At 46.3% G+C, this 23,391-nt stretch overlaps 1 protein-coding gene across 3 annotated transcripts in view; it reads left to right on the top strand.

Moving 5' to 3' along the window:
• The window catches only part of TFRC (transferrin receptor), a 44,662-nt gene extending 21,851 nt beyond the window's left edge, over window positions 1-22,811 (top strand). For all 3 annotated transcript variants that reach the window (XM_039363801.1, XM_039363802.1, XM_039363803.1), the window contains exons 9-19: window positions 1,599-1,738; window positions 2,923-3,086; window positions 5,210-5,329; window positions 6,337-6,422; window positions 7,058-7,121; window positions 7,286-7,353; window positions 9,157-9,203; window positions 11,674-11,755; window positions 14,073-14,315; window positions 17,397-17,537; window positions 19,815-22,811. In XM_039363801.1, coding sequence (XP_039219735.1) covers window positions 1,599-1,738; window positions 2,923-3,086; window positions 5,210-5,329; window positions 6,337-6,422; window positions 7,058-7,121; window positions 7,286-7,353; window positions 9,157-9,203; window positions 11,674-11,755; window positions 14,073-14,315; window positions 17,397-17,537; window positions 19,815-20,057 — 1,398 coding nt within the window. In that variant the 3' untranslated portion in view covers window positions 20,058-22,811. The remainder of the gene's footprint in view (window positions 1-1,598; window positions 1,739-2,922; window positions 3,087-5,209; window positions 5,330-6,336; window positions 6,423-7,057; window positions 7,122-7,285; window positions 7,354-9,156; window positions 9,204-11,673; window positions 11,756-14,072; window positions 14,316-17,396; window positions 17,538-19,814) is intronic.
• The last annotated feature ends 580 nt before the right edge of the window (window positions 22,812-23,391 follow it).

The raw sequence follows: 23,391 nt of genomic DNA, 5'->3' as shown, positions 1-23,391 counted from the left end.
CCCAGGTTTCTGCTGCTAAGTGAGACAGTTGTTAATGTGAGTTTTGCCCCATTGGATGATCTTCCTTGCCACACTGCTGTTAAGTTAGTAACACAAGCAAAATCTGCTTTTCCCCATTGACTTGTCAGAAGGTTTCAAAAGACGATCAAATGACCCCAGGACTGTGCTAAATACAGCAGTGGCCAAAATTGTGGAAACCTTTTGGGAAAAGTGTATTTTTGAGGTCTGATGGCTATTAACACCACCTTTTTTTTTTTGCGAGCAGTTCCATAAAATTCTATCTCAGTGGAAAGATAATTTAATCAGGAACGTGGAAAGATAATTTAATCAGGAACGTAATGCATCAAAGCTTGTTCAACTCTCTGTACTGTATTCTATGAAAAGTTATAGCCAAAGAACCAGAAAAAGGTAGCCCAACTTGCTTAGGTTGATCTCAGGTAGCTTTCCTTCATCGGATCGTAGCCAATGAGCGTGAGTGTTTAGACAGTCAATCGGGTGTCATCTTGTTTTGGCCATGAGCCAATCAGATCACAGTAGGATCCGGTTATGGATGTCATGTATTGAAGCTGAGAGGAGGACCTTGATCAGTGTGTTAACGTGATCGCTATCAAGCTGGTTGTCAACGCTGCAAATGTTGCATATTCTTGCTTTTGACAATATGCAAAATTGTCTGGTAAATATGGGGTTAATAAAGAGCAGGTGTGGGGGGTAAAGCCAGGGAAAGAAAGAGGAAGAAAACATTTGACCTTCACACTAATTGGATGATGTGAGATAGGAGGGCTAATTTAGGGAGGAAACATGCTGATAATTTAACTCGTGTTTCTCAACCTTGACCATTTTAAGGCATGTGGACTTCAACTCCCAGAATTCCACAGCCAGCAATGCTGGCTGTGGAATTCTGGGAGTTGAAGTCCACATGCCTTAAAATTGTCAAGTTTGGGAAACACTGAGTTAACTGCTCAGAGGAAGAGAACTTAGATCCTAGCATCCCTCCCTTGTGCCTGTGCCGACATTTTGTAACAATAAAAGACTTTTAGGAAAATCAATGCCTGGCAGTTCTTTGAAATGTTTCATTAGCCGGAACCATAACACTGATTGGGGTTTTTTTTTTTTGTTGTTGTTCTTTCATTCAGTGAGCTTGTAAAACATCATAAAATTAAAGTCATGGAAAAAAGAGCTGACTGGTTGCCCAGAAAGTGATGTAAAATAGCATTATTAAGTGAAGAAGGCTGCAGTTATAAAGAAATTGGAAGAAAAATGGGTGGAAAGGTAACCAACCAGAGGTGGCGTTTCTACTGTATGCTTTTCCCAAAAGCTTTCCACAATTTTGGCCACTACTGTATGAGTCAGCTGCCAAGTGTCTGAATTTTGATCATATAAGCGTGGGGGTGTCGCAACGGCCGTAAGTGTGAAAAAATCGTGTCCCTTTTTCCAGTGCCTCTGTAATTTTGAACGGCCAGTAAACAAATCCTCTAGGCCAGAACTGAGCAAAGGAGACTTTAGAGACGGTGGTGTAAGCTCCATGAAGGACGTGGAAGGAAACTCCCAATTTATCTCTTCTCCTTTTTTGGTAATTCCCGGGAGTTCTTGTCTTTCAGGCTCACCTGGGTACCGGGGACCCATACACCCCTGGATTTCCTTCCTTCAACCATACTCAGTTCCCCCCCATTCAGTCTTCGGCTCTGCCCGGCATCCCCGTCGCGAGTATTTCACGCTCAGGCGCACAAAAATTAATCAGGTAACTGGCCACCAGTTGGCAAAACTCTTGTAAGTAGATTTGGGTGTCGCTGGCACCGAGCTCCGTTGTTTCAACTGTTGCCTCTTCCTCTCTACACGAGAACCAGAACATTCAGGTCAGGAAGAAATTCCATCTGTTGGCAACAAAATCATTTCTGTTTTCCAGAAGGCCAAAAAAAAAAAAAAAAGATTAAAAATGTAATGTAAATGAATGTAAATCACACAGCAGTTAAAAAACTTAGGACAGGGGTCTTCAAACTTGGCCCTTTTATGACTCGTGGACTTCAACTCCCAGAATTCCTCAGCCAGCATGGGGGAACTATGGCCCCTTCATGACTGGTGGACTTCCACTCCCAGAATTCCTGAGTCAGTGTGGGGGAACTACGGCCTCTTTATGACTTGCAGACTTCCACTCCCAGAATTCCTCAGCCAGCATGGGGGAACTATGGCCCCCTCATGAGTCGTGGACTTCAACTCCCAGAATTCCTCAGCCAGCATGGGGGAACTACGGCCTCTTTATGACTTGTGGACTTCAACTCCCAGAATTCCTCAGCCAGCATGGGGGAACTATGGCCCCTTCAGGACTTGCAGACTTCAACTCCCAGAATTCCTCAGCCAGCGTGCCTTGCTGAGGAATTCTGGGAGTTGACGTCCACCAGTTATAAAAGGGCCAAGATTGAAGACCCCTGACCTAGGACCACAATTCAGCTCAAAGTTTCTGTTGCCGAGTAGAGAGAGACATTAAGTGAATTTTGCCCCATTTTTACGACTTTTCTCGCCACCGTTGTTAAGCAAATCTCCGCAATTGTGAAGTTAGTAACCCAGTTGTTAAGTGAATCCGGCTTTCCCCCCCCTTTGACTTTGCTTGTCAAAAGGTCGCAAAAAGGGGATCGTGTGACCCCCCCGGGGGACACTGCCACCATCTTAAATACGGGTCAATTCCCAGGCGTCTGAATTTTGATCACGTCACCCTGGGGACGCTGTGAACGGTCGTCAGCGTGAAAAATGCTCCTATGTCACTTTTCCCAACCCCTGAATGGTCACTAAACAAATGGTTACACCTGCATCCTGTTCCTCAAAATAAGAAATGGGAGCTTGGTGGTTTTGAAGATGCCTGAAGGTGTCGCAGGATGTTGGGAAGCACACCTCAGTGTGTTGAGTAACGAGTTCCGGTTCTGCTTTCAGCGTCCTGGATGGATCGGACTGTCCAACCCCATGGCAAAACACAATCTTTCGCAAGTGTGCAACCTCTCCGTCGGGAACGAACGTGCGCCTCAGAATCAACAACCTCCTGGTTGAGAAAAAAATCCTGAACATTTTTGGCGTCATTAAAGGTTTTGTGGAACCAGGTAAGGCTCGCGACGTTTGGAAAGACGGTTGAATTTGAGCTCTGCGTTCTGGGCATGCTATATCTGGTCCTTTGTGGGGGATTTTTTAGTAAAGATTTTATTAATTTTCTGTTACATACATATATTAATTTTTCAACCAACGTGCTGTTTGGATTTAAAAACACTTAATACATATTCAGTTCCTAATCCTTCATTCTTTCCTCTAGCACAGGGGTAGGCAACCCAAAACACTCAAAGAGCCACTTGAACCCATTTCCCACCGAAAACAAAACACCGGGAGCCGCAAAACCCTTTTGATATCTAAAATGAAGATAGCATTGCATATATCCTTTTTTACCTTTATTATAGGTATATATCATAAAGGTAAAAAAAGGATATATGCAGTGTTATCTTTATTTTAGATATCAAAAGGGTCTCTGTCTGTCTGTCTCTCCCTCCCTTCCCCCTTTCTCTTTCTGCCCTTGGTCTGCCAGTCCTCTTCCCCCACTCAGTGTGTGTGTGTGTGAGAGTGAGAGAGAGAGAGAGAGAGAGAGAGAGGCACTTGCGCTTCCCCTCCCTCTCCTCTCTTTTTCTCTCTTTCCTCTCCCTCTCTTCTTTCTCTTTCCTCTCCCCCTCTCTCTTTTTCTCCATCTCTCTCTCCCCCTCTCTCTTTCCTCTCTCTCCTCCCCCCTTCTCTCCCTCTCTCCAATCTTCTCTTCACCTGGCAAGCTGGCTTCAAACTGTTCTCCAACAAGCTGGCTCTCTCCTGCCCTTCCTGCTTCCTGCGGAGAGGCAGCAAAGGGAGGAGCCCCGCCCAATAAGCTTGTCAGCTCCTCGAACAGGGTGAGGCCACTCTCTTTTTTACACACACACACACAGAGGGGGGGAGCTCAAGTGCCTCTCTCTGTCTCTCTGCAAATGGCAGAAGAGGCTGGGAGCCGCAGAAGGCTCAAAGAGCCACATGCGGCTCCGGAGTTGCCAGTTGCCGACCTGTGGCTCTAGCCATTGATAAAATAAATCCCAAAGTTGGTAATATTCTGTTCCTTCTTTATCTTTCAGTCTCATAGTTAATCTGTCCATCTCCGCGCATTCCAATATTTTTCTGATCAATTCTTCCCCCGGTGCTAATCCTTCATTTTTCCAATATTGCGCAAAAATTATTCTTGCTGTTGTGACGTGTAAAATCAAATATAGGCTTGGTTTGTTAATCTTTTCTGGCATTGTACCTAATAAGAAAAGTTCAGGTTTAAAATCAACATGTTCTCCCAACATTTTTTCTAACCAAGCACGTATCTTTTTCCAGCAAACCTTGGCTTTGCCACATGTCCAGCAAACATGACAATAAGTGCCCGAGTTCTACTTACATTTCCAGCATCTGTCTGACATATTTTTAAACATTTTTGCTAACCTTGCTGGTGGTGGCAAGTGCCCTCTGTAAAACATAATTTTTCTTTATACGATGTTGACGTCAATTTATAATTTCTCTCCCATAACTTTTTGCCACTTTTCTAGTTCTGTGTTGTAGGCAAAGTTTTTCGCCCATCTTATCATTGTTTCTGTAACTCGTTCGCTTTCAACAAAAAAAAATTATACATTTTCTTAATTAATTTCTCATCTGAAGTTAACAAGATCTTATCTATCCAGTCCTTTGAGGGGGTCACTGAAGCCACAGGGCAGAAAGATCCCCCCCAAATCAAAGCATCCCCCCAAATTGGCTGTTCAGCCTCTCCAGGAACATCACAGGCAGTCCTCAATTTACGACAGCCCTGAAACCCCAGATTTCTGTCGCTAAGCAAGGCAGTTAAGGGCGTTTTCCCCATTTTACAACCTCCCTCGCTTCGATTGTTAAGCGAGCCGCCAAAGGCCAGCGAATCCTGCGGTCGTTCAGCGAATCCAGTTTACCCGTTGACTTTGCTGGTTAAAAAAAGTGTCTCGCTTAACGACGGAAATTTTGGCCTTCGTCGTGGGTCGTAAGTCAAGGACTACCTGTCAGTGACCGGAGTCAGGCCGTATCCTGGGCCCAGTACCCCTTCCAGAGCTTTCCACTGCCCTATTGACCCTCATCCTGCCCCTTTCTGGCCGTCCCAGCCCTCCCTGCCTCTTTGCCCATTTTTGGCGTCGGTTAAAGCCGCTTTCTCCTGCAGATCGCTATGTCGTGATCGGAGCTCAGCGCGATGCCTGGAAAACCGGAACGGTGAAAGCCGCAGTCGGGACGGCCCTGTTGCTGGAGCTGGCCCACACCCTCTCCGAGATGGTCAAAACCGGTGAGGCTTTGGAGGGAAATGGACCAAGGGTGGGGTGGGGGGAGAAAAAGTCTGTGGTTGTTTGGGCATGATGGAACCAAATACAATCGCTGATTTCTCTCTCTCTCTCTCTCTCTCTCTCTCTCTCTCTCTCTCTCTCTCTCTCTCTCTATCTATCTATCTCTTTCCTTCTCCCTTTCCTTCTCTCTCTCTTTCCTTCTCTCTCCCTCTCTTTCTCTTTCCTTCTCTCTCCTCTCTCCTTCTCTCCTCTCTCTCTCCCTTTCCTTCTCTTTCTCTCTCTTTCCTTCTCCCTCTCTTCCCTCACTTTTCTCTCTCCTCTCTCTCTCTCTCTCTCTCTCTCTCTCCTCCTTTCTCTCTTTCCGCTCTCTCCTCTCTTTCCTTCTCTCTTTCTTCTCTCCATTTCCTTCTCTCTCCTCTCTTTCCTTCTCTCTCTCCTCTCCTCTCCCTTGCCTTCTCTCTCTCTCCCTTCTCTTTCTCTCTCTTTCCTTCTCTCCCTCTTTCTCCTCCCTTTCCTCTTCTCTCTCTCTCTCCTCCTTTCTCTCTTTCCGCTCTCCTCTCTTTCTTTCCTTCTCTCTCTCTCTTTCCTTCTTTCTTCCTGTTTCCTCTCTCCCTCTCCTCTCTCTCTCTTTCTTTCTCTCTCCTTCTCTCTCCTCTCTTTCCTCTCTCCTCTCCCCTCCCTTACCTTCTCTCTCTCTTTCCTTCTCTCTTTTCTCCTCTCTCTCTCTCCCTTCTCTTTCTCTCTCTTTCCTCTCTCCCTCTCTCTCCTCCCTTTCCTCTTCTCTCTCTCTCTCTCCTCCTTTCTCTCTTTCCTTCTCTCTTCTCTCCCTTTCTTTCTCTCTCCCTCTTTCCTCTCTCCCTCTCCTCTCTCTCTCTTTCCTTCTCTCTCTCCTCTCTCCTTCTCCTCTCTCTCTCTCTTCTTTCCTCTCTCTCTCCCTTCTCTTTCTCTTTCCTTCTCTCCCTCTCCTCCCTTTCCTCTTCTCTCTCTCTCTCTCTCTCTCGCTTTTCAGATGGCTACAAACCTCACAGGAGCGTCATCTTTGCCAGTTGGAGCGCCGGCGAATTCGGAGCTGTCGGTGCCACGGAGTGGCTGGAGGTAAGGGCTGGATTTTTAAATAAATAAATAAATTTGGAAACCCTTCCGTGCTACAGAGCTGCTTTTTGTGAGGTTTTTGCCCTCGCCAAAGTCAGGACATGCTTCCAGGTTGAAAGGATTAGACCAGGGGTAGGCCACCTGGGCTCTTTTATGATTCATGGACTTCAACTCCCAGAATTCCTGAGCCAGGATAGGGGAACTATGGGCCCTTCATGACTCGTGGACTTCAACTCCCAGAATTCCTCAGCCAGCATGGCTCATCTTGGAAACCTCTCCCTTTCCCCTCAGCATGGCTGGCTCAGGAATTCTGGGAGTTGGAGTCCACCAGTCATAAAAGAGCCAAGGTTGCCTATCCCTGGATTAGACAGTGACATCCCTGGATGCCCAGTTGGGGGGGGGCTCCTTTCCTGCCCCCCATAGGAGCTGGGGTAAAGGACGAGAGCTCAGCCCTGCCCCATGGCAGCGCTGGGGTTTGGAACGCAGCTCTTGCCCAGCTGTTTCAACTACTCCAGCCACCGTCCTCCTTTCCTGTGAGAGGAGCGGCTGTATAAACTGGGTCAATAAATAAAGGAATCTTAGCTTGTAGAAAGAGTTTGCAAATCGCACTTTTTTCTTTTCTCTCTACACCCTCTCAGGGCTACGCCGCTTCGCTGCACCTGAAGGCGTTTGCTTACATCAATCTGGACGCAGCCGTGTCAGGTACGTGTCTGGGCTAGTCGGTAAAGGTTTGAATTGGGAGTGAGCCAGGGTGCCAGCAACGTCTCGGCTCTTCCAATCGGCTCTGAAATCGGGCGGCCTTTGTCGTATTGCCGTCTCGGTAGCTCAGAGGCTCCGGAGCTGAAGCCTCTCTTTCCATCCCGCAGGGTCCAGGGCGTTCCGCTTCTCTTCCAGCCCCTTGTTGAAAAAGCTCCTGGAGGAAGCCGTCACAGAGGTGAGTAGGGCTGGCCTCCTTGGAGCTCTTCTGGGGAAATAACAGTAAGTGAGCCAGGCAGCTGAGGGTGCCTCTCATCGCCCCGCAGGAACGAAAGGAAGATCTGCTGATCCCTTGGTCTGTATTGGATTGGCTCATTTTTATCCTGCCTTTACTGATTTTATTGTAAAAAAGCTCAAGGCAGCGAATATGTCTAATCCTCCTTCCTGTTTTACCGTAACAGTCTTGTCGAGTGGGTGGGTGGGCCTGAGAGAGAGGGACTGGCCTAAGGTCACCCAGCCGGCTTTTATACCTAACGTGAGACTAGAACTCACCGTCTCCTGGTGATTGGCCTAAAGTCACCCAGTTGGCTTTTATACCTAACGTGGGACTAGAACTCGCCGTCTCCTGGTGATTGGCCCAAAGTCACCCAGTTGGCTTTCATGCCTAAGGAGGGACTAGAACTCAATCATCTCCTGGTGATTGGCGAACAGGCACCCAGCAAACCTTTGAGCCTGAGGCGGGTCTAAAATTCACTGTCTCCTGGTGATTGGTCTATATTCAGCCAGTTGGCTTTCAGGCCTAAGGCAGGACTAGAACTCACAAGTCTCCTGGTTTCTAGCCTGGTGTCTTCAATAGTAGACCAGACTGGTTCTTGTAATGGGTGGGTGAGTGGGATGGATGGATGGATAATTAGATAGATAATTAGAGATAGATGGTAAATAGAAATGGATAGATAGACAGATAGGGATGGATAGATAGGTAGATAGATAGACAGACAGACAGATATGGGTGGGTGGGTGAGTAGACAGACGGACAGACAGGCAGGGATAGATAGATAGATAGATAGATAGATAGATAGATAGATAGATAGATGATATAGACATAAATGGTAGAGATGATAGATAGGGATGGATGGAGAGAGAGAGAGAGAGATAGATAGATAGATAGATAGATAGATAGATAGATAGATAGATAGATAGATAGATAGATAGATAATAGGTACATAGATACAAAGAGATGGATAGATATATACATACATACATACATAGATACATAGGGATGGATAGATAGAGATAGATAATTAGATAAATGATAGACAGATATAGACATGGTAGATAGGGAGGGATGGATGGATGGATGGATGGATAGATAGATAGATAGATAGATAGATAGATAGATAGATAGATAGATAGATAGATAGATAGATAGATAGATACCGTATTTTCCGGCTATAAGACGACTTTCTAAAGCATGCAAATCGGCGCCAAAGTCGGGGGGGGTCGTCTTATACGCCGAGTCGTCCTATACGCTAGAAAATACGGTAGATAGAGATAGATAGATAGATAGATAGATAGATAGATAGATAGATAGATAGATAGATAGATAGATATAGGTACATACATAGATAAAAAGAGATGGATAGATACATACATACATAAATACATAGGGATGGATAGATAGAGATAGATAATTAGATAAATGATAGATAGATATACACATGGTAGATAGGGATGGATAGATAAAGATAGATAGATGATAGATAGATAGATAGATAGATAGATAGATAGATAGATAGATAGATAGATGATAGATATTATACACAGAGAGACTTCACTTTCCCTAAGCTGTGCTGTTGAACACCTGTTGCTTTCTGATTTAAGAGCAGCAACAGTAGCAGAAATTTTCAGGCAAGGGAGTGGGATTTGAAATTGAGCCACAGAACTTTAAGTCTTCAGGGAAAGAGGGGGGGCTGTGGATTATCCCTGTTATGGAAAAAGTCTGATGCAGTTCTCTTTCTGTCCCCCCCCCTTTTTTTTTTAGGCCACCTTTTTGCCGCTCAATCTCCGTGCTGGTTTTGCAGGCCAAGAGTAAGTAAAGCTTTGTCTCTCCCCCGATCTCCTTGTGGCCGTTAGGACTCCTGCCTTGCCGCTCACCGTTCCGAGAAGCAGCTAAAAACTGTCACTGATAGTCAGATTTTATAAAATATAAGTGTTCCCCCCCCCCCCGAGAAGTCTCCGAGCTTTCTGGCCTTGCCTGCTGCATTTGCAAGGCTTCGCCATCGCCCCATCTCCTGTGTCATCCCCTCTGTCCAAGCGCAAGGCGCATATCCTAAAGGTGCGTCTCCCTTAAACCAGATTCTGTGCTGAGCTTCTCCTAGCTACTACTCAACATTCAGACCACTTTGAAAATAAATATCAATGCTGCTGCCCTTCCGTGGCTAGATCACCTAGAGCAGTGGTTCTCAACCTTTTTAATGCCGCGACCCCCAACCGGTCGTAAGTCGAGGGCTACTCGACTGGTGCAGCACCGTTTGCAGAATGGGACTTTTGGCGGGCTCAGCAGGGCAGAGACAGCCTGGACAATTCCTATTGGCTTTGGAAAGCCAATAGAATTAGACTCTATTCAAGAGAGTCTATTCTATTGGCTTTCAAAAGCCAATAGAATAAAAGGGAGTAGCACAGCTAAGGAAAAGGGGGGGGAAAATGGCGGACTGCGTTGTTTGGCGACCCCCGTGAAATGGTCGTTCGACCCCAAATGGGGTCCCGACCCACAGGTTGAGAACCACTGACCTAGAGACTGGTAGTTGAACGCAGATCTTCTTCACATTTATCTTTTATTGGGTTCTACTAATCTAGATTAAATGTTAATCTATCTTGCTGGTCCACATGTGACGTACCGTGCGCTAAATAAATGAAATTTAAATTTGGCAGGTTGCGGGAGAGCTGCTTCTATAGCCTCTTCCCACGTGAAGTTTCCTCCGTTACAAGGCCTACTTTTCAGGCGAAAAATAAACACCCTGCCCCACACGTCACAGCGAGTCTTAATTCTGCTGTGCCTTTTTTTTCCGAAAAGTGAATTTGAAGGAGCATCGAAGGAGAAAACAAGCATGTTTTCCTTCTCCGTATAAATAAATAATATGGCGAAAACTTAGTTTTGTGCAATCCTGGCCCTAAGCTTGTTTTCAGATTGCTAGGATGTGCTGGAATGCAGCATAGATCAGTGGTTCTCAACCTTTTTAATGCCGCCACCCCCCAACCGGTCGTAAGTCGAGGACTACTCAACTGGTCGTAAGTCGAGGATTACTCAACTGGTGCAGCACCGTTTGCAGAATGGGACTTTTGGCGGGCTCAGCAGGGCAGAGACAGCCTGGACAATTCCTATTGGCTTTGGAAAGCCAATAGAATTAGACTCTATTCAAGAGAGTCTCTTCTATTGGCTTTCAAAAGCCAATAGAATAAAAGGGAGTAGCCCAGCTAAGGAAAAGGGGGAAAAAATGGCGGACTGCGTTGTTTGGCGACCCCCGTGAAATGGTCGTTCGACGCCAAATGAGGTCCCGACCCACAGGTTGAGAACCACTGGCATAGATAGTCAAAAACTTCAATCTAAAACTTCTTCACCCAGCCCCCAAAAACCACGATATTGTTGCTTCCTTGTAACTTGGTTATTGATGTATATTGGTGGAGTTCTGATGCCATAGTTTACTGATTAGATTTCTCCCCCCTCCCGCCACGTTTACTACTTTATAAGTTACTCAAGAGTGAGAGCAGACATCGTGCTCATTCCTCCTGTTTTCCCCACAACGACCCTGTGAGGTGGGTTGGGCTGAGAGAGGGATTGGTCACCCAGCCACTTTCATATCTAAGGAGGAACTAGTACTCACCACCTCCTGGTGATTGGCCTTAAGTCACTTAATAGCTTTCATGCCTAAGGCAGGACTAGAACTCACCGTCTCCTGATGATTGGCCCAAAGCCACCCAGCTGGCTTTCATGCCTAAGGCGGGACTAGAACTCACCGTCTCCTGGTGATTGGCCCAAAGCCACCCAGCCGGCTTTCATGCCTAAGGCGGGACTAGAACTCATAATCTCCTGGTGATTGGCCCAAAGTCACCCAGCCAGCTTTTGTGCCTAAGGCGGGACTAGAACTCACCGCCTCCTGGTGATTGGCCCAAAGTCACTCAGCCAGCTTTCATGCCTAAGGCGGGACTAGAACTCACCATCTCCTGGTGATTGGCCCAAAGTCACTCAGCCGGCTTTCATGCCTAAGGCGGGACTAGAACTCACCGCCTCCTGGTGATTGGCCCAAAGTCACTCAGCTGGCTTGCATGCCTAAGGCGGGACTAGAACTCACCGCCTCCTGGTGATTGGCCCAAAGTCACTCCGCTGGCTTTTCTGTCTAAAGCAGGTCTAGAGTTCTCTGTTTCCTGGTTTTTAGCTGAATGCTTTCACCATTAGGCCATCCTGGCTCTCTGAAAAGTTATAAGGCCGTGGCTGAAAAGTGTTTCTCTTTCTCCCCCCCCCTCCTCTTTCTTCTCTCCTCCCCCCCCCCCCTAAATCCAGAGTTCCATTTCGGGTAGATGACGCAGCCAGAGCGTTCATCGCATGTTCAGGGATCCCAGCCATCTCCTTCAGCATCAACAACGTGAGTTCTGAACTTGCCCTTCAGCTGCAGTAGCTTTCCCACCGCCTCTGTTGACGTTGGGAGTGTGCAAACTGCCTTCAGAATTTGGTGTGTGTGTCTTGCTGGGTCAGTGTGTTGGGCTTCAGAGCATTTGCTCTCTTCCCATCGAGCAAACGCTTTGATGAAGAGTCTAAGGCCGGGGTGTCCAAACGTGGCCACTTTAAGCCTTGTGGACTTGGCTGGCTGGGGAATTCTGGGAGTGGAAGTCCACAAGTCTTTAAGTGGCCACGTTTGGAGACCCCCTAATCTAAGGGGATAGTCAAAGCCAGTGATGACAAACAAAACAAATGTCAAAAATTTAGAAAAGAGAAACCGTGGCTTACACACCGGATGTCCTTGACTAGCAACCATTTGTTTAGTAGCCGTTGGAAGTTACAGCGGCATTCGTCTCCCAGCTACCCACGACATGAGTGTTGTCAGAGCGTGCACAGTCCTATTGCGCTGAGATAACCCAGTAGTAAACACAGTAAACAGTGGTCTACATTAAATGGTGGTTTATCTTATACTATCTACAATAGCATGCACCGGGAACAATATACATACATGTGTTAATACAGCAGGATCCAACACACAGCAGTTATGCAGCAGGAAACGGAAGAGAGAGCACACACATGCGGAGCTGTCCCTTTTATACAAAGCTCTTAAAGAGACACAGGCCCAGCTGGCTCTTAAAGGGACACAGACCCTGCTGAGATATTCCCAGTCATTATATCATACATCTTACATTAGGCAGTTAGCTTCTAAATCATTACTTTTGATTCTAAGGTTGCCTGGAGGCTCAACCGTCTGTGGTGCTGTATATTGATACCCTTCTCTGAGAGTTTGCAAAAAAAAAAAAAAAAAAAACCCGAAAAAACCCAAATACCCATCCTCCTGAAACAGCTGTTGCATGATGGGAAGGCACATTCTTTGTCTAGTATTGTAAATGAATTTATTTGGAAGCCTATAATCTTTTTCTCTGCTGGGAATCTTTCAGAGGGTGGGACATAATTTTGCCAGAGGTTTTGAACATATTTGTGTTCAGCTATGGAAAACATGTTGAGATGGAAAAGATGCTGAGACTCTAGAAAGAGTGCAGAGAAGAGAAGCAAAGAGGATCAGGGGACTGGAGGCTAAAACATATAAGGAACGGTTGCTGGAATTGGGTATGTCTAGTTTAACGAAGAGAAGGACGAGGGGAGACATGATAGCAGGGTTCCAGTATCTCAGGGGTTGCCCCAAAGAAGAGGGAGTCAAGCTATTCTCCAAAGTGCCTGAAGGCTAGATAGAAACTAATCAAGGAGAGAAGCAACCTAAAACTAAGGAGGAACTTCCTGACAGTGAGAACAATTAACCAGTGGAACAACCTGCCTCCAGAAGCGGTGAATGCTCCAACACTGGAAGTTTTTAAGAAGAGACTAGACAGACATTTGTTTGAAATGGTATAGAGTTTCCTGCCTGAGCAGGGGGTTGGACTAGATGACCTCCAAGGTCACTACTACTTCTTCTTCTTCTTCTTCTTCTTCTTCTTCTTCTTCTTCTTCTTCTTCTTCTTCTTCTTCTTCTTCTTCTTCTTCTTCTTCTTCTTCTTCTTCTTCTTCTTCTTCTTCTTCTTCTTCTTCTTCTTCTTCTTCTTTCTTCTTCTTCTTCTTCTTCTTCTTCTTCTTCTTCTTCTTCTTCTTATCGATCATCGCACAGTCAGCCAGATGTTCAGACTTGGCTTACCTATCGAGTCTTCTGGGATAGGCTTACTATCGTCGCAGGATGGAAGCAGTTCCTAATAAGGCCGCCTTTTGCAACTGACTAATAGCGAATTTGTCAATGCCAATGATGTTCAAGTGGTGCTCCAGTTGTTTTGGGATTGCACCCAAGGAGCCTATGACTATTGGTACTACCCTTGCTTGCTTTTGTCACAGTCTTTCTCTTTCTATTTGTAGGTCTTTGTATTTTGTTATCTTCTCCAGTTCTTTCTCGTCTATTCTGCTGTCTCCAGGCACTGCCACGTCCACTATCCAGATTTTTTTGTCATTACTACTACTACTACTACTACTACTACTACTACTACTACTACTACTACTACTACTACTACTATTATTATATTATGCTTGCTTCTAAGTACCAGCGAAGCAGCTAGAAAACAGGATGCTTCCTTATAAGGCTCAGCTCACAAACTCCTCTATTTTTCTCTCTTCACAATCCGTTGCTACTCGGATTGGAGGCAAAAACCAGGGCGCAGAAAAAGACACCACTCTGCGAGGCACGGCTCACTGTTTTTTGTTTGTTTGTTTCTCCTTCGAAGGGCCTGGGCACCTATCCCTACCCCTACTTTGGCACAGCCGAAGACAGTCCAGACAACCTGCTCTCGGCCTTCGGCAACAGCGACAACCTGATGGAAAACGCCGTCCGCCTGGCTGCCGAAATTGCCGGCCGGTTGGCCCTCCGCTTGACCCACGACCGGGAACTCTATCTGGACTACAAGAGCTACGACAGCTGGCTGCACAATTTTGTGGCCAAACTGCTCCCTTACCAGAAGGAAATGAAGGTAAAGGACGGGAGACGGTTTGTTACAGCAGTTGGTCCCCAACCTCTGGCCTGCGGCCTCTTGGACGACGGGCCGCAGAAACAGCTGGCCGGTGCCCGTGCACGCTCCCTGCCACCCACGCTGGTGTCCGTGGCCCCGGGCACGAATGAAACCGCTAGTGCCGCGCCGATGTAGACGGCCCTGTTTGTGTTCACGCGTGTGCGCGCACCAATTTGGAAGCTGCTCTCCTTCCCTCCGGGCCACGAGCCCGGAACAGTTGGAAACCTCTACGCCAGTGTTTCCCAAACTTGACAATTTTAAGGCATGTGGACTTCAACTCCCAGAATTCCACAGCCAGCATTGCTGGCTGTGGAATTCTGGGAGTTGAAGTCCACATGCCTTAAAATTGTCAAGTTTGGGAAACACTGCTCTACGCTATAGGAGTGATGCGGGGGGTAGTAGTGGTGGTAGAACAGAAGATACAGCAAGAGGGCAGGACCCCCATCTCTAGAAAGGTTAAAAAAAAAAAAAATGAAGGGGAAGTGTGTTGGACTCTCCGCTTTTTTTTTTTTTTGTAAATTTTTTTTTTTATTTTCAATTTTACATTACATTTATAAAGAGTACTTCAGATAAAGAATAAAATAAAAGTTTATACACACAACTTTCGGTATTGCTCACCCATTTCCTCCCAAACCGCATCCACCCTCTAACCTCTTCTCTCACTTCCCTCTTTTTCCTCACTCTCCCCTTCTCCTCCACCTTCCTACTTACTTCTCCCCTTCCTCCTATCTTCTCACTCGGGATGCAATCCAGGGGAAATGCCCGAGCAATTCCTCTCTCCAAATTAAAACATCAATATTATATACAATAAAACTATTTCTACTTATCTGAGCTATTTAACCTTCTTCAACCCATCCTCCCCCCTGCCCCCCCCCACTTTCCAGAGCCAAGTACAGGGTTATACAAACATATTAAACATAATTATACAATAACCAAAATCATACTAACCCTTAACTCCCTTCAAACTTTAACATCATAATTTTATAAACAATTCCATTACTCATAAAATAAGTGACCCTTTGTAGTTCCATATTTCTTCTGAACATATTCTATCCATCTTCTCCATACAATAACATATCTCTCTTGTGAATGGTCCTTTAAATAAGGTTAAAAAAATAAATAAAGGGGAAGTGTGTTGGACTCTCCGCTTCTTAGCCGAGGGAGTCAGCCAATGTCCAAAGAAATTTTCTGTGGTCGTGTGGCAACGCTGGCTCCTCGAACACGCTTCCCTTCCCACCGAAGTGGTACCTATTTATCTACTCGCATTTGCGCGTTTGTCAACTGCCCGGTGGGCAGATGCCGAGGCAAGGAACCGGGGGCTCACCTTGCCGTGCGGCGCTCAGATGTCAAATCCGGCCTGTTCATTTGGACAACATCTTTTAACCGCTGAGCCATCCCACCTGCCTATAGAAAGAGGGAGGGGGTGTTTATTTGCTGAATTTATATGGCGCCCGTTTCATCGTCCAAGTAACTCTTAGGCAGCTTAGAAGGCCAAAAGCAAGTACAAAGTGTATTAAAATGAAACAGGTTGGATCAGTGAAAAACCAAGATGCATTCTTCTGGAAATGCTCGGGTATCAAAAAAAAAAAAAAAATGTTTATCTCATGTGCTTGGCTGCTCTCTGATCTGGGTGGTTTTCTTGCAGTCGTTTCATGACCCAAGTAGGCAATATCATCAGTGCTAGGAGGACGGGGGGTGTGTGTCTTTCATGCTATCTGAGTTGGGTGGTGCTCTTGCAGACATTTCATGATCCAAGTAGGGAACAATGTCAGTGCTAGGAGGGGAGGGGGTTTTGAAGAGTGGAGGAGGAGGACTGTGGGGTCCTGGGTGCTCTCTGAGCTGGGTGGTTTTCTTGCAGATGTTTCATGACCAAACTAGGGAACATCATCAGTGCTAGAAAGGGGGGGGGTTGCCCTGATGATATAACCTAGTTGGGTAATAAAATGTCTGCAGGAAACCACTAAGCCCAAGAAGAGCATCAAGGAACTCCAAAATACCCTGCGGTCCTGGGTATCTTAGCCAGGAGGGTGAAGGTTCGTTTTCCGAGCTGGAGGGTTGGTTTCTGAACATTTCATTATCAGGCTGGGTAACTGTTGGGGCTACACTGGAAAGATTGCCAAGTTTACGTTACCAGACATTTGGGCAGGATTGAAAGAGTAGAGTAGAACATAAAAAATGAATAGAATAGAGAATGGAATAGAATATAGATTGTGGAATAGAAATAGAATAAGGATAAAAGAGAACAGCAGAATAGAACAGAACAGAACAGAACAGAATAGAATAGAATAGAATAGAATAGAATAGAGGAATAGAATAGAATACAAAATGGAATAGAATCGAATATAGAATAGAACTATGAATAGAATAGAATGGAAAATGAATAGACTAGAATATGAACTAGAATAGAATAGAATAACCTTGGCTCTTTTATGACTCATGGACTTCAACTCCAGAATTCTGGGAGTTGAAGTTCATGAGTCATAAAAGAGCCGAGGTTGCCTACCCCTGGACTAGACTATGGAATAGAATTAGAATTAGAATAGAATAGAATAGAATAGAATAGAATAGAATAGAATAGAATAGAATAGAATACAAAATGGAATAGAATCGAATATAGAATAGAACTATGAATAGAATAGAATGGAAAATGAATAGACTAGACTAGACTATGGAATGGAATAGAATATAGAATAGAATAGAGAATGAAGAGAAAGGAATAGAATAGAATAGAATAGAATAGAATAGAATAGAGAATGAAGAGAAAGGAATGGAATAGAATAGAACAGAACAGAAAATAGAATAGAATAGAGCTGGAAGGGACCTTGGAGGTCTTCTAGTCCAGCCCTCTACTCGAGCAGGAGAACGATACCATTTCAGACAAGTGACTGTCCAGCCTCTAGCAAGAGTTTGTGTCTGAAATGCCAACAATCCTGGTTTCCCGCCCCATGGTTAATGCCTGACGAAGCCTCAGGTAAATTGCCGTGCAGCTCCGTTGTGTGTCCTGGTTGCTAACCTAGCGGTCTTGTTTGTCTTCTGCTGCAGAAACTGGGTTTGGACATTCAGTGGCTCTTTCAGGCCCGTGGAGATTTTACCCGCGCCACAACTGCTCTGACCCAGGATGTGAAAAACACAGACCTCGACGACCGGGACGCGTCCCGTCTCCTGAATGACCGGCTTATGAAAGTGAGCTTTTTTACAGTTTTTCTTTTTCTCTCTTGCTAACGACGGTTCTCCCTGAACGAGCTGGCTAAGCTTATGCTTTGCTATTGATGTTGGTTGCCTTAAGTATTCAGAAGAACGGAATAGAGTTGGAAGAGGCCTGGCAATATATATGCATCAAAGAATAATAATGGAGCTGGAAGGGATCTTGGAGGTCTTCTAGTCCAACCCCCGGCTCAGGCAGGAGACCCTAGATCACTTCAGACAAGTGGCTGTCCAGTCTCTTCTTAAAAACTTCCAGCGTTGGAGCATTCACCGCTTCTGGAGGGAAGGAGTTCCACTGGTTAATTGTTCTCACTGTCAGGAAGTTTCTCCTTAATTCCAGGTTGCTTCTCTCCTTGATGAGTTTCCATCCGTTGCTTCTTGTTTGCCTTCAGGTGCTTTGGAGAATAGCTTGACTCCCTCTTCTTTGGGGCAGCCCCTGAGATACTGGAAGGCTGCTATCATGTCAACTTTAGTCCTTTTCATTAGACGTACCCAGTTCCTCCAAACTTCCTTTATATGCCTTATACATTAAAGAATAATAACAGAGCTGGAAGGGACCTTGGAGGTCTTCTAGTCCAACCCCTGCTCAAGCAGGAGACCCCATGCCATTTCAGACAAGTGACAGTCCAGTCTCTTCTTAAAAAACCTCCAGTGATAGAGCATCCATAATTTCTGAAGGCAACTTCTGTTGCACTGACTAATTGTTCTCCCTGTCAGGAAATTTCTCCTTAGTTCCAGCTTGCTTCTCTCCTTGATAGATAGATACCACCTGCCAGGGGCCAATGTACCACAGATGGTACACGTACCACTGGTTGAAAAGCCCTGGTATAAGGTTTCCTGCCTGAGCAGGGGGTTGGACTAGATGACCTCCAAGATCCCTTCTAACTTTTTTTATTATTATTATTATGGATCATCGCACAGTCAGCCAGATGTTCAGACTGAATTTGGCATTTTGTCTACCTATCGAGTCCTTCCCAAGGACCTGGGATAGGCAGATGTGGATGTTTGATGGTATTACAGGTATTGTCACAGGATGGAAGCAGTTCCTAGTAAGGCCGCCTTTTGCAATTGACTAATAGCAAATTTGTCAATGCCAATGGTGTTTAAGTGGTGCTCCAGTTGTTTTGGGATTGCACCCAAGGAGCCTATGACTATTGGTACTACCCTTGCTTGCTTTTGCCACAGTCTTTCTATTTCTATTTGTAGGTCTTTGTATTTTGTTATCTTCTCCAGTTCTTTCTCGTCTATTCTGCTGTCTCCAGGCACTGCCACGTCCACTATCCAGACTTTTTTGTCTTTCTTATCGACAATTGTTAAGTCTGGGGTGTTATGTTGCAGGTGCTTGTCTGTTTGAATTCTGAAGTCCCAGAGCAGTTTAATTTTATCATTTTCTATGACTTTCTCTATTTTATGATCCCACCAGTTTTTGCTTACAGGCAAATGATATTTTTTGCAGATCTTCCAATGCACCATTGTTGCTACTTTGTCGTGCCGCTGCTTGTAGTCAGTCTGTGCAATCTTCTTGCAACAGCTTACCAAGTGGTCCACTGTTTCTTCAGCTTCTTTGCATAGGCGGCACTTACTGTTGCTGTTTTCTCAATTTTGACTTTGTATGCATTTGTCCTTAAGGCTTGGTCTTGTGCAGCCAGAATTAGTCCCTCAGTCTCTTTCTTCAATTTTCCTGCTCTTAGCCATTGCCAGGTTATTATCTGCTTTCCCAGCTATTTTTTTAATGTATTGGCCATGTAGTACTGCTACTATTATTATTATTATTATTATTATTATTATTATTATTATTATTATTATTATTATTATTATTATTATTATTATTATTATTATGTCCCGCCAGTCCTTCTTTTCACTAGACTAGCCAAACCCAAATCCTGCAACCGTCCTCCATACGTTTTGATCTCCAGGGCTTCAATCATCTTAGTTGCTCTTCTCTGCACTTTCCCCAAAGTCTTCTTTGTTGTTTAGAACAGGGGTCCCCAACACCTGCTCCATGGACCGGTATCGGGCCGCGGCATGCCAGCAACCAGTCCACACAAACAAGCAAAGCCCCACCTGTGAGATTCAGGCAGCACACAAAACCACGCACGCGTCAGTCCACGGAAAAACCTCTCTCCACGGAACCGGTCCCCGGTGCCCAAAAGATTGGGGGACCTCTGGTTTAGAAGCGTTGCCGGGCTGTGGAATTCTGTCTGTTGAAGCCCAGACCTCTTTAAAATGGCCCAAATACTTGCTTTCCTTTTGCAGGTGGAGTACCTGTTCCTCTCCCCTTACGTCTCCCCCAAGGATTCCCCTTTCCGCCACATCTTCCTGGGCTCCGGGTCCCACACCGTCCAGGCCCTGCTAGAAAACGTCGGCTTCCTCAAGACCAACGCGAGCGCTTTCGACGAAGACCTCTTCCGGAACCAACTTGCCCTCTTGACGTGGACCATCCAGGGAGCAGCGAACGCCCTCTCGGGCGACGTTTGGGACATCGACAACGACTTCTGAAGACCTTGATCCCCCCCTTCCAAAGACTGCCCACCGATCTCTCCCCTCCCTACCCTCTTTCGCCCAACCCGTTGCACCCTTAACACCTCCCCTTTAGCTTTTCAGCAGATTGTTTTAGAGGCCCCCCCCCCAATAAGATAAGATGAGGCGTTCAAAAGCGTCTCGGGAGGAGAGATTTTAAGGCGCAAATCAGTGACCCTGTCCAGCGTGCAATCCGCCGGATTTCTGGGTGGTGTTGTTTTTTTTTTTTTTTAGAATAAGTGAACCATCCGCGTCGGGCTGGACAGAGGCGCGCGGAAGCCGTCCACGTTCCAGTTGGCGTTCAAACTCCCGTGAAGCAAAAGGCCTAAATTGGTAGCACTCAACTGCTTGGGGAAAAAAAAAACGGAGAGCCGAGTTCGAATCTCCCACCTGAAAAGCCTTTTTCCATCATCAGCTCGGGACGTGGAGCCTTCTGCCTTCTGTGTCCAGTTCCCCTCCGGCTGCTTAACTCGGGGGGGGGGGGGGATGAGGCCGACCAGGATGGGTCCTGGCGGCACGATTTAGGAATTAGCAACGGGAAGCCCTTTTTGGGGGGGGGGAGCCGTGTTGTGTTTGTCTTCTTGCTTTGTGGCCCGCCGGGAAAAACACCCACAGAGTCTTTCCGTGTCGGTCGCACTGGGAGGGTCGGGTTCAGCCGGACTCGGCCCTTGAAGATATTTATTAGTTATTTATTTATCAGTGACAGTGTTCACTATAAATGCTATTTGTGTTCTACCGAATATAATTATCGGAAGCAGTGACTTCCATAATTATGACAGTTATACTGTCGTTTTTTTGATACAGTTAATAAAAAGCAGCATCTGCTAACCGTGAGGAAACTGGAGATTGGGGCCCTTGGGGCCTCCTATGGCCGGCCTGCAGGATCGGCGGTCGAAACATCTGGAAATAATCATCATCATAATAATAATAATAAAAAAGTTTTAGAAAAGGGGAACCGGATTTCTCTCTGCTGCAGCGTGGCAGAAGCTCACCTGCGTGGAGAGGGTCTGCAGCCGTTGCCTCTTTCTGGCACCCAGGAAGGGGTAGGAAGAACACCCCTGCACCCTCCAGATGTCACACTTGGAGCAGCTGTGCCACAGCTTTACATTCTGGCCACCGGCATGTGCCCGTTTGGACACCCACGTTGGTGTCGATCCCTCTGAATTGTTGCTCAGCTCTGCACAAGAGGCAGTTGGGATCTTGCGCACTAGATTACTGCCGGTCCAGAAGTGACCAGCAACTGCAGACCCCCCTTCCCTTCCCCACCTGGACTTCAACTCAGCCCCCCGCCCTTTCCCGCCGAGGGCTTGTCACCAACTGCAGAAAACCCTCCAGTCCTGCAAGGGAGGGGGGGTGAACGACGACCCCAATCTCCAGTCCCGCAAAGTTATTGTTGAGTCCCATTATCGGGGGCAGGGTCTCCCATAATGTCCAAGAACAAGGTAGCTTTTGCCTACCAGAGTGTTATATCGGAGGCAGTGACCTCCATTGCACTACGGGTGTGTATAATTATCGGGGACAGTGTTCCCCATAATTTGTTTTTTTTAAATCCCCACGCTTGTCGCCAGCAGAGCGTGGTCGTTAGTATCTAACAATGAATTAATCGAACCTGGTACACTTGTCTCTTGTCTGTCTCTGGGCTGGCTGGGAGGGAGGACCTGTTTTTGGGGGGGGGGGGTTGATCGTAGCTGAGCCTGGCTTAGCCAGGTTTCTCCTGCTCACCCCCCCCCCAGTGCCCGGCAGATGCCCACAGCTCAGTTGCTCTGGCTTAGCCCCTCTTTTGCCCTGAAATGGCCACTTCTCTCTTGACCAGGAATCCTGGCTTGTTTTCCAAACGGCTGGAAGGCCTGCCAGACAAAGCTAGACCCTCTTCTAGCTTTGCTGCGGGCTCAAAAAAAGCCCACCGGTGCATTTCTTAAGGGCATGGACAAGCCTGGGCTTTTTCCAAATCTTCATAAATGTCTTTTTTTTCTTCTCTCTTTCTCTTGTTTGATAAGCTTCTAGTGATTTCAGCAAGTGGTCTGGGTGAATGTATGTACGGGAATCGCTTGTGATTAGAGGAATGTTCTGAGCAAGTTGGGAATGGGCCAGGAAGAACTTGGAAAGCCAGTGAGAGGTGCCGTGTGGTTGTTGTTCCCACCTCTTGTAGCCTAAACCTCTGATCAAAATAACCCGTGACTTTGAAGTGACATTTACTTGCCCTGGCTTCCCCAAAATTATCGCTGCTTTTGTTTTCTGCTGCTTGCGGGGAGGGCAAAACAACACAATCGCATTTATACACCGAAGACTGACTTGAGGGGGAGAATTCCAGCCGTGCTTAACTCTAAATACCTTGGGGATTTTTGGCCAGCCGGAAAGATGACGGTGGCTCCCCGCTTTTAATCCGTCTCTGGGTGTCAGTCATTCGGTTCAAATCAAAGGCTGTTTCCTTTCAGAGCTTCTCGTTTGCCTGGAAAAAAAAAAGTTGGCTTGGTAAGCTTCCCGTGCGAGGTTTCCTTCTCTGCATTTCATAAAGCATGGCGTCTCCTTTGTGTGTTGTTTCCATAGCACTGCATGCATCCTGGGTGCGTAAAAAAAAAGCACTCAATGTAGTTGTGAAAAATTACAGGTGTTGTCCGTTCATCCTGATCGGCTGCAACTTTCTCTAGCGTTAGAGACCGCTGTCTTGATGGCAATCACTGTTTGAAAAAGTGCAAAACCCTTCATTAAAAAGAAAAAGAACCACAACTGGCAGTTTGGAGAATGTGATTTATTGTGGGATGTTTGCTATGGGGTGGTGGGACGGTGGGTGACGTATCTTTGCAATAAAGGTGGTCCTTGACCGACGACGGTAATTGAGCCCAAAATTGAGGTTGCTCAGTTGAAACATTTGATAAGTGAGTTTCACCCCACTTGGTGGCTTTTCTTGCCACTGTTGTTAATCGCAATTGTTCAGTTATGAACACAGCCGTTAAGTGAATCTGGCTTCCCCATTGACTGCTTTTCAGGGGGTCACACAAACCCAGGACACTGCACCCGTCATAAATATGAGTCCGGTTGCCAAGTGTCTTTGAATTTGGATCGCGTGGCCCTGGGGATGCTGCAACGGTTGTGTGAAAAAAAAAAAACACGGTCATTTTCTGTGCCATTGTAACTTTGAACGGTCACTAAATGGACTGTTGTAAGTCGAGGGCGAGCTGTCGTGCTTTGCAACCCAGGAAGCAGAACACCTTTGCTGGACCATCCAAGCCTATGGAGGAAAAAAAACATGGGTGGGTGAGAATGAGAAGGACATCGTGGGAGGGGAGGGTCTCTCCAAGCCTTGAAGAGAGCC

The sequence above is a fragment of the Crotalus tigris genome, unplaced genomic scaffold (genome assembly GCF_016545835.1).
Source record: "Crotalus tigris isolate CLP2741 ecotype Arizona unplaced genomic scaffold, ASM1654583v1 scf7180000019599.1365583, whole genome shotgun sequence".
In the NCBI taxonomy this organism is placed as follows: Eukaryota; Metazoa; Chordata; class Lepidosauria; order Squamata; family Viperidae; genus Crotalus; species Crotalus tigris.
Note: the sequence above shows the minus strand (reverse complement) of the source record. Positions and strands in the feature narration are given on the sequence as shown.